At 42.5% G+C, this 19194-nt stretch overlaps 1 protein-coding gene across 3 annotated transcripts in view; it reads left to right on the top strand.

Moving 5' to 3' along the window:
• Nucleotides 1-19194, top strand: part of LOC138292552 (putative RNA-binding protein Luc7-like 2) — a 311074-nt gene that overhangs the window by 244001 nt on the left and 47879 nt on the right. For all 3 annotated transcript variants that reach the window (XM_069231227.1, XM_069231228.1, XM_069231229.1), the window contains one exon: nucleotides 19026-19049. In XM_069231227.1, the coding sequence (XP_069087328.1) occupies nucleotides 19026-19049 (24 nt within the window). The remainder of the gene's footprint in view (nucleotides 1-19025; nucleotides 19050-19194) is intronic.

The raw sequence follows: 19194 nt of genomic DNA, 5'->3' as shown, positions 1-19194 counted from the left end.
CACCAGGCAGCGGACTGTGCTCAACATGTGAATCTGCAGCGACTAATGCCATGAACAGATGTACACTGGGTAAGTGACATTTTCATTCTGTCTGCAGTTCACATGACATGGTTGCGATTCTGCATGTAAGCCCATACGTACGCCACAGTACATACTGCTAGGAGTCACTTTCAGGGCTCAGCAACACTCCTTCGCTTTGACATACACATTGTTCATACAGTTTACCGCTTTTAGCAGTCACGGTCACTAAGTATCTGTCAAAGAAGGAGAGCATGGTGGGCTGTTCGGGGAACATTGTATAGGTTTAGTAAAGTCCATTCCTGCTCTCGGTGTGGTGAAGATCTTCTATTTCCCACCGTGCTCAAACCGGAGGCGGGCAGGAAACAACAAAGCATAGGGTATATTAGCAGCTTGCAGTTTAGTTTTTTCACCTGGGTGTATTCCTTTTTTGTGTCCTGTACCACAACAGTGAAATCTGGGACAAACGCCACATCATAGCCTTGGTATTTAATGTTCTGCTTCTCCCTAGACTGGCGGAGGATAGTATCTCAATCACAGTAGTTCAACAACATGGCTATAATGGGCCTCAGGGAGGTTACAAGCAGGAGGCGCACCGCTAGTGACCTGTGTGCCCTTTCTACTATTAAAACCGCTGACAGTTGCTCTGGTACAAAAATCTCTTTTAATATGGTTTCTACATATATCTCAAGGCGGCCGTATTAGTGGATTTCGGAACCCCTATAATTCAGAGGTTATTCTGATGTGAGTGTGCTTCCAGATCTTTTTTTGTTTGGATCACCTCCAGCATCGTTTCCATACTCGAGCATTTGTTGGTAACTGTTCGTGAGTCATCCTCCACAGTTGATATATGCTTTTCCACTTCAGCAATTCGCATTGTCTCCTTTATCAAGTTTTGCAGCCATGTGATCCATTCTGAAAGTCAACGTGTCTATCTTGTCATCAATATATTGTAGGCTCTGCTACATGGCTAGTAGTGTACTCTCAAGAGGTGCAGCGTCCCATGGTTGTGACTCCTGCACAGGGTGCTACGGCCTAGAGGGGCGCCTTGGTTCGAATGTGAGACAGGACTATTGTTTATCTGTTTTCCCCATTTTGTCTGGTATTAGCGTTGCTGTTATTTACCTAGAGTGGTTAGTACTTGGAGGGTTAAGAAAATCCCAAGAAGTTCTATATCAGTGGTCAGGAAGCCAGCACAGCCCAGAGAATCCAGTCACACTGTGTCGCCACAGCCTGTCAGGTAGGCCCTCGACAAGCAACACAGAATAGGCCTATGCAAGCGATGTCGAATCCCATTCAAGTCACTGTATTGTGTCTCAACGAATGTCCTCCACTTGCTGTCTTCTACAAACAAAGGCATCCACTTCAGCTGTCCCCTGCAGATCTATTGCGCCATCATAAAATTTGGCCCCCTCATCTCACTGCAGGCGCCCACAGCAGCCACAGTTGTCACCATCTGGGAGAGGCGTGTGTAGGCTAGATTTCTGAAACACTTAGTAGGGTTTACACATTTCTGCTGAATTCGTTTTGAGCTGATTAGCACATCTACAATCCAACGGGACACTGCTAGGGTCAAATTGTTCTGTGGTGCTAAGGATCCCGCCTCGCCTCCCAGTCCAGTAGCTCAGGCCTTCTAGTCTGCTACTGGCGAGGAACAAGTAAGCAAATAACGCTGCAGGTCCAGTAGTGCTCAGCTAGGTCGCAGCAGTATCCAGGCGCACCGTCTTGTCCACTGCCAGGCAGCCCTCAGCCAACGCCACGGCCCTCTCGCCTCTGCGGATTTCCCCCACCACTTTGCACTAACCGCTTCTTTCCTATCTGGCTCTCAGCTGGGACCTGAGGTTCCGATCCAAGCTTTAAGCTCTGCCTTGTTGGCGCTCAGGACTGACCAGTAGAACCAGTGCCCGAGAGGGACCGGTGCCATGGGCCTTGCAAGGTGCTGCAGGCCGACCGCGCACCGCTTCTGGCACGTCGTGGGGCTCCCTAGTCACACTCAATATGCGGATAGTGATGTTGCCAGTGCCCAGCAGCAGTGCAGAGCACCGCAAAACTGCTGGCAGGTAGGGCCCCTTCCCCGCGTTTGGCAGCTCTGCTCTCCATCGCCCAGCTCCTGTCATGCCGCCATCTTGCGTGAGTCTCTCGCTGTTCCGCTCTGTACCTTGGGTTCACAAAATTAAAATCCAGTTGCAGGCCAGCAGCTTCACACACATCATGCCCCTGGTGGCGAGTGCGGATGGCAGTCTGTAATAGGAGTATGTGGCGGATAAATGTCCCCAGCCAGCAGAGGTGCACTAAAGTGTAGACATCTCTCTGTCACCTCTCCTAATCTCCCCACTACCATCCATCTTTGTAGACGAAGGCTTTTTCCCAATTACCTTGTTGACAGGTTCAAATTTTCTACCTGTTCTGTACGCATACTGTACTTTTATCATCAGCAGCCGTATTGCCATAGGTTGCTTAAACCCCAGCGAAATTACCTTTGACTTCAGCTTTGCCCCTCAAATCATTATTGTTAGTTATGATGGTGTCAATTTCAGTGCAAGTGTTGAGCTGGTGGTGCCCGATAATTGAGCAGTGATCGTGCAAATTATGGTAATGATGATAATGCTGATAGTGTAGGCCATCAAGATCAGTTTGCAGATAAAGAATTGGATTTTATAGCTCCTGATGATTCTAATCCGGAGCCAGCAACAATGTATTACACTCCAGACAATATTAGTAAATTCCACAGCTTCCTGGAAAGAGCCTTTCCGGAGCTCAGTTTGCTAATCACTGGAGTCAGACCTGTAATATTTGCTATTGGATTTCAATGAGAAAGCATAAAGAGATATCCATACTAGCTTCATCCTTGTCCATGTTTGGGAAGAAGGCTTAGAGATGATTTAAATAAATCTGTAAATCTATCCAGAGTAAAATCCGGAGCCATCAATGATGTATTACACTCCAGACAATATTAGTACATTCCACAGCTTCCTGGAAAGAGCCTTTCAGGAGCTCAGTTTGCTAATCACTGGAGTCAGACCTGTAATATTTGCTATTGGATTTCAAAGAGAAAGTATAAAGAGATATCCATACTATCTTCATCCTTGTCCATGTTTGGGAAGAATGTTTAGAGATGGTTTAAATAAATCTGTAAATCTATCCAGAGTAAAAAAAATAAAGCAACTGATGCATTTCCAGCCTGTACTTTTAAATTGGTAAAAGCTGAATTCAGAATCAGTCTTAATCATGCGCAGCCTCTCCTGACAAAGAGGGGACAGAAATAGTATTCTGTGGGCAAAAGCTATTTCGCTATCACTGGACAAACCGCCTCTAGAACACACTGTCCAGAAATTCCCCTTCTAACTCAGTGAGGGCCCATCTCCAGATGCTGGTAGTCCTCAGCTTCAATTAGTATGGCTGGCTGAGAAGTGCTACTTTCAAATCTGAAGTAAAGTTGAGATTTTGCATATGCCTTTCGAGTGGCACAATGTATTTGGGCAACAAGAGGATGAAACTCTTCAGTCCATTAAAACTGACACAGAGATTGCTAGATCCTTGGGTGCTTAAAACAAAGCAGCCCTTTAATTTCTACATATGTCAGAATCAGGGAGGCTACCAGCACCAGTCATCAGTTTTTTTGGACAGTACAGCAATTATGGATAGCAATCCAGTACTTACATCAGCAAAGTGGGCAAACAAGGACTCTTGTGAAGAGGAAATCAGTTGTTAAGGGGAAACGTTTAAAAAATTGAGCCCAACTTGTTTGATCTGTCATTCCCCTTCTTGACCCAGCTGGTTGGGCAAGTAGGATATACCATTTGCTGCTTGGGACGGTAATTTATGTAAACAATTCCCTTGAACGTGTGAAGAGGAAAAGTACCTAATGTGAATATCTACAGTTTGTTTATTTTTGTCACTTGATAGTGACGCCTTAGCGCAGTGGCACTGATAACGTGCAACTAAATATATGGCCTAACTAGAAACAAGGCAGCCATCTTGAAAGATATAATTAAATTGCGCTAAAGCAGAGCAAGCTAAGTAGGGTAAAAGTCACTAGGTGATGGTGGCAACGGTTTGCACGCCAGAAGGCTAAGCTAACTCCTGTTTCCCATTAAAACAAGATAGGATTCACTACAGTGTCAAGGCTATCAAGCATGGCCATAATCTAGAATTCATCAAGAAGCCTCCTGTTACTCATGAAGAGTGAAACAAACATCTCAAAGAATTGAACATAATGATTGCCAAGCTTCTAAAGGAAAAAGTTACATAGGAGATTCCAGATTCCTAGTAGGGCACATGTTTCAACTCCGGGTTCTTTCTGATACTAAACTAAAATTTGGAGACTAGCATATCAGCCCATGTTAGGTCTCTGGAGCTTGAACATATTTTTCAAAACGCAAGGTTTACAAATGATCACTCACTAAAAAATAGTTACTAGAAGGCTTAAAAGTCAGCATGACAATTGTTTTACAAAATCCATAGTACCCTTAAAAGAGGTTGTACGGTTTATTCATGCCAGGGTGATTGAATGAGTGAAGGACCTACTGTTGTGAGCCAACAAGAGGATGCAAACAACTTTTAGAGTTTTATCAAATCTAGGCCTTGCCATCAATGTCAAGAAGTATTTACTATGTCATTGTACCAGACATTCCTTCTGGATGCTAGAATTCAAGCAAAGAAAAATATTAATTTCCACGTACAGGAGATAAAAATTATCTTGCCTATGTCTCCAGTCTGTCAAGTTCACTCAAATCTGAGCCGGGCAGTATGAACTCTTTATCTTACTCCTTTGAACACACAATGATGTGAAAAACGCTTACAAAATGTCCTGTCACTAGCATTCTCTCTGAAGTATCATTTCATTTCATTGTTATTCCTCCTCTGTCCTATTCTAAACTGAAACGTGTCTAATGCACATCAGTATTGACACTGCTCCTTATGTCAAGAATCCAATTCGAACTGCAATGCAACACCCTAATCAGAAGGGAACAGAAGCACCCCCAGATTGTTTTGGCCTTACTAGGCTAGTCAGTGAGGTATGTCTAGATTCTAGAGGACAGTGAAAAGGAACCCACTTAGAGCATACCATTAACTTCCATCATGAGTACAAAGTGAAGACATCAAAGAATCATGTTCCAGGAATACAGAACAATCTTTCAGAGTCGCCTGACAGGCAAAGATCAGGCAATCATAAGTGGGAACTGGACAGCAAGCAGACAGCTTGATCTAATAGTTTGGAACTGGGGATATCTCAGTGGAAAATGTTGGTGACAAATTTGAATGTCAAATGACCATTACTGGGCAGCACTCAGGTCCCAAGTTGAAACATTTGCAATTTTGGATCAGAAAATGTCTGTAGTCTTTCCACTAATGCAACACAAAAGGATGATGGACGGAGTGCTGAACAATGCAAACACTCACCGCCAGTCACAGATCTGGGTTTAATCCATTGTTCTTTTGCTCACCATGCCACCCCAGTTTGGACGCAACCATATGCAAATCAGTCTTGACCCTGTTCCTCATGGGAACAGTCCAGCCCGAGCTGCCAGGGCAGGTCCTCCCTGGACCGGAAACAAGCATCCTGGGACCGGTTTCAGGGTATCACCCTTCATCAGCCAGGCTAGCTTGAATCCAGTGGCACAGTGAGCAAGGGACCCACATCTGGGCATACCCTTCCCACTTAGGGCAACTCTAGCACTTTCCCTCTAGTGCCACTGTCGTATGCAATATCATATGCAAGAGTTGCAAAGTAATCTTGATGTTTCGGGTATGGCCATGGCAACATTGGTTTGCAGAGTTGTAGGACATGTCTTTTCTAACACCCAAAACTGACATACTCACCACAGCCCTCGATCCACACAGTTAACAGCTTTTCTCCTCAAGTACTAGAGTGTGGTCATCTTAGTATCCAGGGGGACATTATGAATGTATTGCAAGTGGCTAGAGACCCTTTTATGATAAAGATTGTACCTTTTCATAATGTCTCAACATATTTACTTAAATTTGTAAATCCGGTTTAAAGTATGTTTCTGTAAGAGTGCATTTAGCGTCTGTGTGAAGGTATCTGCAATCTGAATAAGCCATTATTGTTTCCGCCATGGCTAGTTTAAGAATTTGTGATAACCTCGCCAACATAGAGATTTTTACTATCATGGGAGCGTAATAGAGTTCTTTTAGCCCTGATGAGATTCTCCATAGAGACTGATTTATAGATCCATCAGACACCTCTCTCATGGAAGCTGGCCTTTTTGTTAGTGGTTACATAATCAAGAAGATTGAGTAAGCTCCAGGCACATTTTAGGGCTTGATTCTGACCGTATCCAGGTGCTGGATGCCAGTTCCTTTTGAGGACAGTGACATCAGTGAGGCAACCAACTTGCTGCCTCCCCCATCTTCAGACATTGTATATTACCTGGAATTACAGGATGTTAGTTGCCTCACATTAACCTGGAGATGAAGTCTCTCAGGCAGGCCTGCTTCCCCTGATGTAGCTTCTTTCCATGCCTCCTTTAGAGTGATGGCAATATGCTGTAGCTACCTTTTATCAACAGTAGAAACCAGGTCAAACATATTGATGGAGGTACTTTGACTGCTCAGCCTTAATAAGACGACCTGGGGCAAGCCTACCTCTTCCTAGCCGTGAACCACATGATTTTAAATCGATGTAGGGCAGCCCCTTAAGACCCAGCGTTTCTCTCTGGCCACCTGTTAACTGAAATGTGTGCGTTGCAGGCCTCTTCATGTATAAAATCAATGGAACTTTTGCTAAAGCCCCAGCAGATTGAGAGTCCAGAAAATTGAGAGCATTGGGTATCAAACTTGGTCTTGTTGTGACTTAGTCTGGATTCCCTGTGGGGGATGTGCTCAAAATCTGAATCCAGCAGGTTGATGAGATATAGGTACACATCACGCAGAGGTCCTACTGGAGAGCAAGCCGGTGCCTCATGATTCTGTGCAGCACTGCAAACTTAGCTTCCCAAATGAAGATAAACTCTCAGAGGTTCAAAGAATACATATCCGATTTTATGTGAGCATCACAAGCTGTATGGCAAGTGTTAAAGGCTCCCTCCACCAGGCTTTCAGTCATGTGGCGGACAACTTCCACAGTCCTTCCCTATCTCCTGCTCAAAGTTTCTTTACTTAACAAGTTCGACTGTATCCAGATAATGTGAAGCAGAAACTGCAAGTCTAGAAGGAAATATATTGAACCTGCAAAGTGTAAGATTTGCTGTAGTTTAGTCTAAAAGACCCATAATTGTACAAGTTCTGTTCTCTGTCCAAGAGCAGTGATGCTGTTACTGTCCGTCCAGCAGTAGTATGTGTTCCAACAGTCTCTTTCCTTCTCTGATTTACAGCGCTCCAGGTTTAGAGAGTGGGTGTGGGAAAGGTCCTCTTTCTGTATGATCATCCCAAGTTTTTGTACTGATGCTGCTGGTGTTTTTTTTTTTTTTTTACTCTGTAGTGCACTGGTCCCTGCTGTCCATGCCCCAGTGTATAGGCTTTGACCCCCAAAGCACGCGTATGATTGTCTAATACTGGATTGGCTCATTTAACTTACTTATATAGGTCCATAGTACATGGTAAAAGAGGTACCGAAGACGCTGGTGGACTGCATTACTTAATTGTGCCACCACAGCATTGACCTGGTCAAAATGTGACTCTAGGCCTGCCACTGCAGGCTCGTGTGGCAGCTTTAAACCTGCCAACTCAACATGGCAAAACAAATCTTTCTGCCAGATTAAAACCTTACTTTTTAATATTCATAAGTCGTCCCAACAGAAGGCCTTGGTAGCCCCCCAGACAGTGTGCTTAATATTAACAAACATTGGCAAAGACAATAGGTCTATGCAAGATCTATTGGCTTTGTCAGTGTTTTTAGCCATGTTGTAAATGCCTGAAAGTAAAGATAAAAAGCTTTATGGCACAGAGTTGACAGCGTTATAGCATTTCTTATATTTGCAGCTTTGCTGCACTGGCGCCAGCGCTGCTGTATAATCTGTACTACAACGTCCATGTAGATCTGTGGTCTGGGGGACGCAAGCTCAGTCCTGAACTTTGCATACGGCTCCCTGTTCAAAATGGGCAAGTATTTATTTACAAGTTAATCGATGTGAAAGAAAGCAGGTAACTAGGGTGTCTTTCACAGTTAAATTTTGGGTCACCTTAATCTTTAAATACATTCTGCAACAAATGTGTAAATATGAAAAAGTCTCTTCAAAAATTCAAAAAATGTATTTTATTCACATGCAGAATTAATTGTTTCATCTTAGTAGTACATCAGATACATTAGTGCAAGTATTTGTTTTTTAAAGGAATAGTTTTCAAACATGAATTTCAAAATACTCATGCTGCCACCCACCCTGACAATGCCCATAATGAACTAAGAGGCAAGTCAGTTACATGCTATTCTAAATGGACAACATTTTAGTTAAATGTGGAGAGGTTCAGCGCACATCATGTAGGTATGTATTTCAAGATCGTATTATATGTAAGAATAAAGAAGTCATTGGCTAAGCCCATAGGTTTCACCTATGTGAAATCTTTTGCCTTTGTCAATGTTGTATATTTTGCAGCTGACTATAATAAAGATGTGAAGTAACAGAAAGAACTGCTGACTTGGGGAACTGGGTTCAAGTCTTGGTATCGGCTCAACAGCCCGTCATCCTGGCCAAATCATGTAATTTTCCCATTCCCATAAAGGAAGTGTCTTTGAGCAATATAACTTGTGCTCTTATAAATCGCTGAAATACTTTATACAACTTTTAAGTGCTTTTTATAAATGCATCCGGTACTGTGAAAAAAGGTGATCCTTACACTTTAACGGTGTGCTAGTGTCTTAGGTGAGGAGAAGGGGAAACCTGTGACGGTAGAGAGGAAGGGTCCGGTAATGCAGCGGTGGAAGAGGCAACGCTTGCAGTGTGCCACAGGGCGCATTGGGATGGCAGACCATCGCCAGGGAGCAGAGAATATAGCTGGTTCAGAGTTGTGATTAATAGTAAAATATTGCAATAATCTGTTTTCAGTGGGTTTCCTAGACCTTTTGGCCCGGATGCCGATGCTCCTGCGGCACCATTCAAATCATGACCCTAGTGCCTGCAAAGTGACTCCACTTGTGACTGCTTGTTTAGTTGTGAAATATAGCAATAATCAGTGTCCCGAGCCGCTGCACCTGCTGCATGCACCATTCAAATCATGGCCCTAGTGCTTGCAGAGTAACTGCACTTGTGACTTCTTGTTTAGTAGCAAAATATAGCAATAATTGGTGTTCAGTGGGTTTCCTGCAGCACCATTCAAATCATGACTCGAGTGCCTGCAAGGACATTTTTTATATTAATTTATTTGTGTTCCCAAAACTGCACAGTTGCAGACCGAATACATAATTATTGCCTAGCTAAACATAAACACTAAAGCTTTCATAAAAAGTGCCTTTAAACTTATCCAATTCTCTTAAAACAAGTTGCAACAGATGTCTGATATGTAAAGCATATGCTTTATTTATGAGTGAAAACCAAGTATTGTTAAATTGTGTAACAATGTTGCTAGCTCTCACCTGTGAAAAGTTCTTATCCTGTGCTTAACAGTAAATGGGCATAAACAATGTAAATTGCCCAAGATCACCATACGTTAGGCTGAAGCTGAGACTGAAATGCAGTTTTGTACTTGGTTCCCAGAAAGGCAGTTTCACAAATTAAATGGACTCACCAAAGAAGAGGAATTTTGCAACAAACATGTTAAATATGAAAGTCTCTGTAAAATTTACACAAGTGTATTTCTTTCACATGCAGAGCTGTTTCATCTTAGTAGTACTAGTACATCGGACTAAATCAGTGCAGTTTGCAAGTGCTCTCCTGAACTTTGCACACGGCCTCCAGTTGAAACCAGTCAGGCATTTAATTACCAGTTAATTGATGTGAAAGAAAACAAGTAACAAATGTGTCCTGGGCTCTTAACTTTCGGGCCACCTCCGTTTGTAAAGACATTTTGTAAACGTGTTGAATATGAAAAAGTCTCTGCAAAGATTCCAAAAATGTATTTTATTCACATACAAAACGGTTTCAGCTTAGTTGTACTAGTACATCAGACTGAATCGGTGCAATTTTTTTTTTTTTTTGGGGGGGGGGGGGTAAGTAGTAGTTTTCAAACATGATTTTAGAAATGTTAATGCTTCCACACACGCTCACAAAGCCAATAGTGACCTTCATTCCCCACGAATAAAAGGCAAGTGTTTTGTGCAGCTGAAGAATAAGATGTCATTTTTGAGATGGCGGTCTAAAATAAAATCTTTAGAAAAAGCACACAAGCAGACTTTATGGAGAAAGCAGGTTGCATTCTTCTTTTCTATAAATACTTTCACTTTAAAGTCAGCCAAAAGCACAATAAACTTCAGGCTTCCTCGGTGACACAGTTTGACATTGGACCTCAGTCTTTTAATGCCCAGTAAATGCGACAAGATAAGAGCAAGATTTACAGGCCTATTTGTTACAGAAGACCAGTTTGTGGAAGAATACTGTAAACACACCTTTGGTATGGAGAGGTACAAACTCGGGCTGGGGAGCCTAAAGCAAATAAAGCCAGCAAATGGAAAGTCATAAAATGTGAGTTACATACTACAAAGCCAATGACAAGCAACAGGCTGGCAAGGAACTGTCAGAATGCATTCACTGGTCAACTTTGTGAAATTCCCCAAGATTTCTTTTGCATGCCACACAACTGCGCTGTCTGGTAGTCTACAACCTAAAAAGAAGGAAATGTTCAACATTTTTCACTGTAGCCAGACTGGTGGCCGAATTGACTAACATGGAGATTTACTAGCGACTGCGCCAATTACTAACTTCCATTTGGGATCACCAAACGTGTTACTCCAAGGTATCAGATAAACCATTACATTAAACCTGACTCATTGCTGAGATCGAATTTAAGGTGACTTTTTAAAGTCACCACTTTGTTCCCCAAACCCCCACCATCCTTTCCTGGCTATCTGTAGCAACACACTAAGAATTGTAAATCACTCCTGGGTACCGGAAACAAAGAGAATTATTGAAGGGAGGAGATGTGACCTCTTGCAGTTGGATGACTATCAGCTGGTGACCACAAATTGTCCAGCTTCAAAGAGACTACTGCCTCAGTGATGCACATAACGGTCACACCTTTGCCTGCCCTTACCTTTTTGTAGGCAGACAAGCTGGCTTCTCTTCCAGGTAGTGAAGATGTGTTGCAGGACCTGTTTTCCACGAGGAGTGGTTTATTGTGCTGGGTACACCAAAGATACGTGCCCAGGGCTCCTCACAGGGGAATAAGTCTTGCACCATCTTGAATTTGGGTAGACAAAGGTGTCCTCTGATTGTTTAGTTGCCTATTCCCCAGGAAGTGATTAAAAAGTGGGAAAGGTTGCCTCATGGGGCTGTTGCTCCCTTGGCTAGTGAGTCCTTTCTGGATCCTGAATGCCACGGTGCAAGTGTGAAGATGGCATAAAAGTGGCAGGCCAGACCCACAGTCTTCACATTCTACTGCATTTCTACATTTCCTGCTGCACTCTGGACCCAGGAAAGAGGCTGCATCAAAGACTTGACTGCACCTGCTGAACCGAGGGATTATCTAAGAGGACTGTGCCTGCTGTGCCCACTTGTGGAAAAGAGCTCCACTTGTGCCACGGCTGACAAAGTGACTCCAAGGGCTGGTTGGCTAGCCTCCTGTTAAGCTTTATGATCACCAAAACCTAAGGAAACCTGCACTCTTGGCAAGCCCAGCTGCCCAGAAATGCATGCCTATTGCTTGATGCCGTAGTGCCTACTCAGTAACCAAATCCTGATCTTCCTGAGGTGTCCCCAAGTCTGTGGGGCCCGTACCCAAAGTTGAAGTGGACCCTGGTCCCCAGAAAGTAAAGAATTGCTTACCTGTAAACCATCACTAGACCTGCTGTAACCGGGAGACCAGTTGACCAGTGGCGACTGAACTGCCACTGGACTCCCTCAGGACATTATGGGAGATAGAGTACTGAGGCGAGAGATGACCCCTGAAGTTCATGGACCCCAGGACGGCCCCACAAAAAATCACTGTGTCTCTTCTATGTCTTAAGCATCCTGCATTCCCAGCATCAATACCATTTCTTGGCTGGGCTGCTTTAAAGTAGAAAAAGACACTGAGGACCCTTAAACTGCTGCATGCGACAGGTAAACGTCCCCCTGAACCTAAGTGGTCACTGCAACTAGCCCTCACCCCATTGCATCCCCTCCAAGTTAAGAAAGGTAGCAAAACTAGCCAGTTGGGTAAGAACTATTCAGCCGATTACAATTTGTTTCATGTTTACAAGAATAATTTACTTAGTAAAATCATATCTCTGCTTTCCCTTAGTAGATTTTTTTTTTTTGTTTTGGTGTCTTTTTGAAGGTAAAAATACACCCCATATTAATAAATTGGCCTCTGATTTTTATTGTGTTGTGTTTCTTATTGACTATTTTTGTCCTACTAAATGCTTCACACTTGTTCTTTTGATTACGCCTGACTTCTCTGTGCAGCAAGTACCCAGGGCTGAGCTAAGGGTTTTATAAAATAAATCTAACTGAATTGTGACATTGTGTGGTGAGGTCTCCTAACCATACCACCTAATAATCCACTTTTCTACAGTGAGTTTTTTACAAAATGAGTTCCGACAAGGCAGAGCTGACAATTAATCTGTTACCCTTTGCAGTCTCTAAAAGAACTAGAATACATGTGTTTGAGCTGGTGCTTATGCAGGGATATAATTTTTTTAATTCACTGACACTCAGAATAGAAGCATAAACTACAGTGAATATTAAAATAGAAATTAGCAATTGACATGAAAGGGAATGCAGCTGACTTATTTTTAGGGCATTTTCACATGTCCTTCACACTTGCTGGAGTTAATTTTAAACATACATCCAAAGTACAGAGATTGTATTCTCTGTTTACTTTAGTCTTTAGGTCGATGAATGCCACTTGTCTGCTGGCTAGGTATATGAGCACATTGTGGGATATGGAGGCCATGGTGGTGTCGAATTTGCCAGACCTCCTTATGGGTCATTTTGGAGAGGTGGTAAAACATTCCCAAGACTCTGCCAGACGGAGCATAATTGCAGGTTTGTGTACAGAAGATTCTTGAAGCAGGGCCCTGGGTTTGTCGTTCACTTTGTGGAAGCATGCATAAATGTAATTGACTGAGTTCTCCAGTGATGATACTAGGCCAAATCAGCCTAGGAAAGATACGAAGTAGGAGGAGTGACCGAGCCTTATCATTGGGCCTTTCATGGCTTCTGGGTGAGCTTTTCACTTTGCCAGCGTCCGCCTTTCCAGCTAGTGTGACAACTGAATCAACTTCTGCTGCAGTGCACAGTAGCAAATGTAAAAGAAAGGGATTGCTGGCTCAGCTGCTTTCCTCCTTCTTGTCCTCCCTAAAGGAGCACATGTGGCTGGTTGGAGGGGAGGGTGCCTTCCTTTCAGAAGGGATGGAAGGCCATAACTTTAGACCAGTGGCTCTTGCTGTAAACAGAAAGGAGATATGACTTCCTCTTCTAGCAGGCTTTTTCCCATATCCTACTGCTTAGTCCAGTCAATCAGAGGATCATTTACAGATACTCCAGCAGGGCGTGAATCTCCCACTGCAGAATAGAATAGTGGAGTTGGTCCCAGAGCTTGGGCAGGGGTGCTGTTCTCAGTTCTTCCACATCGCCAACGAGGACGGCAGTCTGAGTCCAGTTCCAGATCCCCAGCTTTGGAGGAGGAGTTTGAGTGGTGGTGATGGTGGAGATGTCTGAGATACAGAGATGGTAACTTGAGTATTTCCACTTGTAGTGAGGAAAACCTGGTTGGAGACTGAGCTAGAAGATAACTTCCATACCTTTTTATCTTCCTGTGTCACTTTTCAGATTCTGTGTAGAAACTGTAGATTCTGTCAAATTCAGTGTTGAGTTGTGCTTAGACATAGATTCCCTCTATGTGTAATCACCCTTCGACCACAAACCAACCTATGAAGGCGAACATGTTGGTAACAATACCTTGCCTCAACGTAGAGGATGAGACTACTCTTTTTTTTCCTTGTAGTGTGTGTCTGCTTGAAGTAATTCTTGGAGATAGCAGTAGGGATACTGGTGAACGTGTCATGAGGTTATTGTAGTAAGCTTTTATTAGCATGTTATTTTAGCTTCGGGCCTGCAGCTTGCACCCTTTAGCCAAATAATGTATTTTATCTGTTTTTTATTTTCTGAGAAGTTTCTGTCTGCTATGATGTTTTATTTCTTTCATGTTTGGTCGTCTGGACTCCTCCTTGCACACATCCCACACACTGAAAACCAAATCTGGTAGTCAAGCCTTCTCTTACATCACTCCTAATGCGTGGAACGACTTGCTACACGTAAGAGCCTCCTCCTCACTTCTTGAAATCCGTAAGAAGCGGAAGAACTGGCTTTTCAAGTTGTCCCACCAGGCCATAAGTTTGGCTAAGATCACACCTGCCCAGCACCAGGATACTTTTTTGGGTGATAGTGCGGCTTTTCAAGTTGTCCCACCAGGCCATAAGTTTGGCTAAGATCACACCTGCCCAGCACCAGGATACTTTTTTGGGTGATAGTGCGCTCTGTAGATCTACATAACATAAGAGGAGTCCTATAGTGGCTCTACAGATCAACATAACAGAGGAGTCCATCTCCCAGACTCTTATCATTGTCTCAACTGAAGGAAGGGTCATGCCATTGCTCCTTTATCTACTAGCCCAATAATTTGTTCGAAAGATGGGTGTGCATTTCAGTAACCTTAATAAAGGCCGCAGATGAAAGCCTTTGCTGAAAAGACATGACAGATCTCTTTTGGACTCCCTGCATGGATAAGAGAATGAGCTTCCTAGAGAAAGCAAAAGTATTTTAGGGACATTATCTCTGAGGAGATAGTGGTTTTTAAACACATAGTAAGTACAACTGTAGGCTCTTCTGATCTAGTGACACATGGTCATTGTCATGAACTGACGTTGAGGCCTTTTGTCCTGGCTACTTCTGACTGGTTTGAAGCTTGAGGCTCAACTGAGATTTCCCACCCTCCCCTCTTCACACAACACCCTCTTGGCTTCATAGACAAAAGAAGAAAAGATAGAATGAGGTCTGAAATTGAGGTTTTAAAAGTGGTTGGTCTAGAAAGGATGTAAGTTTAGAAAGTGCCATGACCTATGACTGCCATTATTAACAGAGCGTTCAAACCCCTGTATCCTCATTCACACCACCGAAAAAGCCAGCAGTATCAGCAACAACACCAACCAACAGAAAAAGGAAGTCCTCAAACTGAAAAGAGGCCCTCCTAGAGGGAAAGGGTGACTTCTCTCTTCCCATTCCTAAGTGGAACACTTGGGTAGAGGGAAGCATTATGAAACATCTTCATTAATGGCAAAGGATCACAAAAGACAGATTCTTATTTGTGTGTAAAATAGCCATTGAGTGAAGCTTAAAGTTCTTCCACCAGAAATGCCTCAAATAGTCAAATTGCTACCATACAGCAGGAGGTGAACATTCTGCTACACAGCCAGGCTGTGGTAAAGATTCCTAATCTCTAAAAAGTATAGTAATGTATTTCTGTTAACTTTTTAGTTTGAAAGAATTCAAAAGTCAACCTTACATCAGCGACCAAATGGGCTGAAAAAGAGAAACTCCAAATGTCCGCTCTCCACCAGATCTGTCCTCAACTCCATTGAGGACTATGGATGTGCACATTGATCTTCAGTACACATTTTCACATTCTAATTGCTGTGAAACGCGAAACATTGAATGTTACTGTAGTTTATGGTGTGCAGCATACATTCTCAATAAATTGCCCTACCATTTGGTCTAAAATCTGCTCAGAATCTTTTCAAGTTGCATGGCAGCACACTTCGAACAAAGAGAATCTTCATGTATCCCTAGTTTCATTTATGATCAATACTTCCATCTAGAGATTCCTCACCCGTAGAATAATCCCAATCGTTCACTGGATTTGTAAACTTCAAATCTCTGAATCCACCGGTAGGGAGCGAAGGCTTCATATTAACTCTGGAAGTAACATCTAATAACATCACCAAAACCATATAGTATCCACTGCTTCTTCGGCACAGATCTGGAGCTCAGACTGAAGTCTGATCAAATCTGTTCACTATGTGGGGGCAGTATTAAAATACCCAGAACACAAGAATGTTTTCTTCACAAGAGAGCTCAGCTGCGTAACACTCAGACAAATGTTATCCCTTCTGGTATCGATGCTGTCCTACATTTGTCTAGTACTATATGCTGGTCTTTCCAGGATAACTCTCCAACTCTGCCTGTAGCAGTGGTTCTAGTCCTTTGGCAAGTGGGAAGGTACATTGATGTTCCTTACAGTAAGGATCCAGACTTTCTTGCGGTGTTCCTTTCCACCAGACTGTTGCTACCCAGATGATGACAGATGCTTCTGTTTTGCACTGTGGGAATCCATGTGGATCACATCCAGATTCAGGGTGTGTGGTCTTAGAAAGATGTCTTACCACACAAACTATCTAGACCTGAACTAGTCCATCTTGCTAGAAAGTTATTTCTTACAGCTTTCTATTTTTCAGTTCAACACTACAGTAACGATTTACTTCCTAAATGGTTAAGCACCAGTAAAGAGTTCTGTTTCTAGAGGCCATAAAAACGTGAAAGTGGTTGTAGCTTGAAACTTTTAAATCAACTTGATCCATCTTGCAGTTCTGCCAAAGGCAGAGGTGGATACACTAGTAGGGTCTTTCAGGAAATTTATGAGTAGGCTCTGTTGCAGTTCTTCATTTAATTAATTTTGCATCTGGCGTCTTTGCAGATGTCAAACAAGAAATACCTCGACTTTGCATCCAGGAATAGTATTTTTAATAGACTGGTCAATACCATTTTGATAGAATGGTCATGGACGTTTTTTTTTTTTTTTTTTTTTTTTTTAGTAATTTTGAAGCAGTTCCTCTGATTCCTTCTGTGACCCCCAAGCTAATTTGCTCCAGGACCAGAATGATCCTCTTTGCTCAAGAATTATCTGGGCAGTGGAGCTTCACATACCTAAATCTGCAGTCAGAACAACCATGCAGGAGGCCAGCATACTGCCCAGATCTTCCTCAAATATCCAAAGGCTATATTCTACATCACAGCCCACCATTAATGAGCATGGCAGATTGGCTGCTGAACTCTGTCAATACTGACATTTAAATCTCCCACAAGACTGTCTGAATATTCTAAGAGAAACCTTTGCTTTGGAAGAGGTTCTGAATCTGGTGCATTCAAAAACTTATAGAGCCAACCAAGTCTCAAGAAGAACCAGTACTGTCTTATCTGCTGTACTTGGCCATTTTGGGGTTGAGTTTTCATCCATGAAGGTGCATCTTATAGCAGTTATTGCTCATAGGACATATAATTCACAAAGCAGAGTCCCAGTCATTAAGGACTTTCTTGAAGGAATTTTAAAGGAATTTGTCCTGTCAGTTGATCCTCCCCTCCTAGTAATTCCTGAACGTCCATTGAAACTAATGGGTCCCTGCTTGTCTTGACTCCCTTGTGAAGCAGCTTTCCTGATGGTGAGCACGTCTGCATCTAAGTTCTATGCTGCGATGTAACCTATAATGTCCACCAAAAAGATAAAGTGGTCATGAAGAATCCGGTTTTCTTCCTATGGTTATTTCAGAATTCCATTTCTCTTCCAACCATCTGTACAATCCTCCTCCTCTGTCAGAGAGGTCTTTGAACATGCAAGAAGATAGAACCCTTGTAACCAAACCATTGTTTGTAAATTGAGCCTCTTCATTGAGGTTTATCAAAAAGCAATCAATTTCCAGCAGCACTATATAGTTTACTGATTTATCAGAAAGCCAATAAGATAATTACTTGGTAGACTCACAGCTCATTCGATAGGAGTCAAAACTACTACTACTACTACTACTACTGCTTAATTAAGCAACATCCTGATAGAAATCTGTAACACAGGTGCGTGGACATCAGTCAGTACATTCACGAGGCAATGCTATCTTGAATTTGTTTCTAGAGTGAACTCGGAAGTGTGTCAACCCTCGCTGAGCGACCCTATTGGATAGAGCATGTGGTTTTTCAGCTGCCTGTTTTTGTCCTCGATTTCTTTTAAGGGATGTGTTTTTTGCTCTTCTTTGCTTTTTGACTATTAACTTCAGTCCCCTAAAGGAGAAGAAAACTTTATTTATCTCTAATTATTATTCTCCTTCAGCAGAAACCTCAATTGAATTCCTTGGCGTCTTTGCCCCCACAGTGCTAGAAGAGGGACTCTGATTGCCTCTTTGGCAAAAAATTCTTAAGTCTCAGTACAAAAGAACTGATCAGCTGCCACTGACAAGACATGATGCAATACTGATGATGTGTGATTTCATAAAGGGGCAGTGCCAGTTTTCCTAGGTGTTAACGGCTACTTTACACTTCCTTCCTCTTATTTTTCATTTGAGCAAGGTTTGTGAAAGAGTTTATCTTGTCACCTTTATTCTATTAGTGAAGATTATATAATTTGAATCATTTTTGTTTTTTAAAAAGAAGAGCAGATTTGGATAGTACAGTCTAAAAGTGTTGTGGATTCCCCCACATGGGCAAGACTATTCAGTACTTCAGATTATCAGTGGTGATTTCCCTGAAAGAAATTAGGATTTACAGATAAGTAACCTTTCTTTACTGCCCCTGTTGTTTTATAAGTTAGAATATGGTCCGAAGCAGCCCCTCTGCTTTTTAAAACTGAGCCTACTGGCAAAGGAACAGTGATGTTCATGGTCTCCTAACTGAGGGAAACAATGACATTGTATGCAAACTAGATTATTGCTCTGTTGGGGTGGCGTGGGGTGAGGCAGGTTAAAGTTAAATTAAATGATACCCATTTTTTATTGCCATGAGTTTCCCTTATTTATCAATGTCCTTGCTTGTTGTAGGCGAGTGTATGGGTCATTAAACTTAATTTAAAAAAAATAGTTGTTTCATAAAATTCAGCCCAAAGGATCTACGATGTGTAGATTAATACTAATGTGTTTTTCATCTTTTGTATTTCAGAGCAACCTCTCGAAGCAAGAAAAGGTATGTCTGAAAAGCACAGATGGTTCTTAGTAATGTTTGAAACAGTAGCAAGTGTCAATTGCAGGTTGGTTACTCATGAAGGTTCTCCTATCATAAGTCTGTATGCAAGAAAGAAACTATAAACTTGATTACGTATTGGATGGAT

Source organism: Pleurodeles waltl, chromosome 4_2 (genome assembly GCF_031143425.1).
Source record: "Pleurodeles waltl isolate 20211129_DDA chromosome 4_2, aPleWal1.hap1.20221129, whole genome shotgun sequence".
Lineage (NCBI taxonomy): Eukaryota > Metazoa > Chordata > Amphibia > Caudata > Salamandridae > Pleurodeles > Pleurodeles waltl.
Note: the sequence above shows the minus strand (reverse complement) of the source record. Positions and strands in the feature narration are given on the sequence as shown.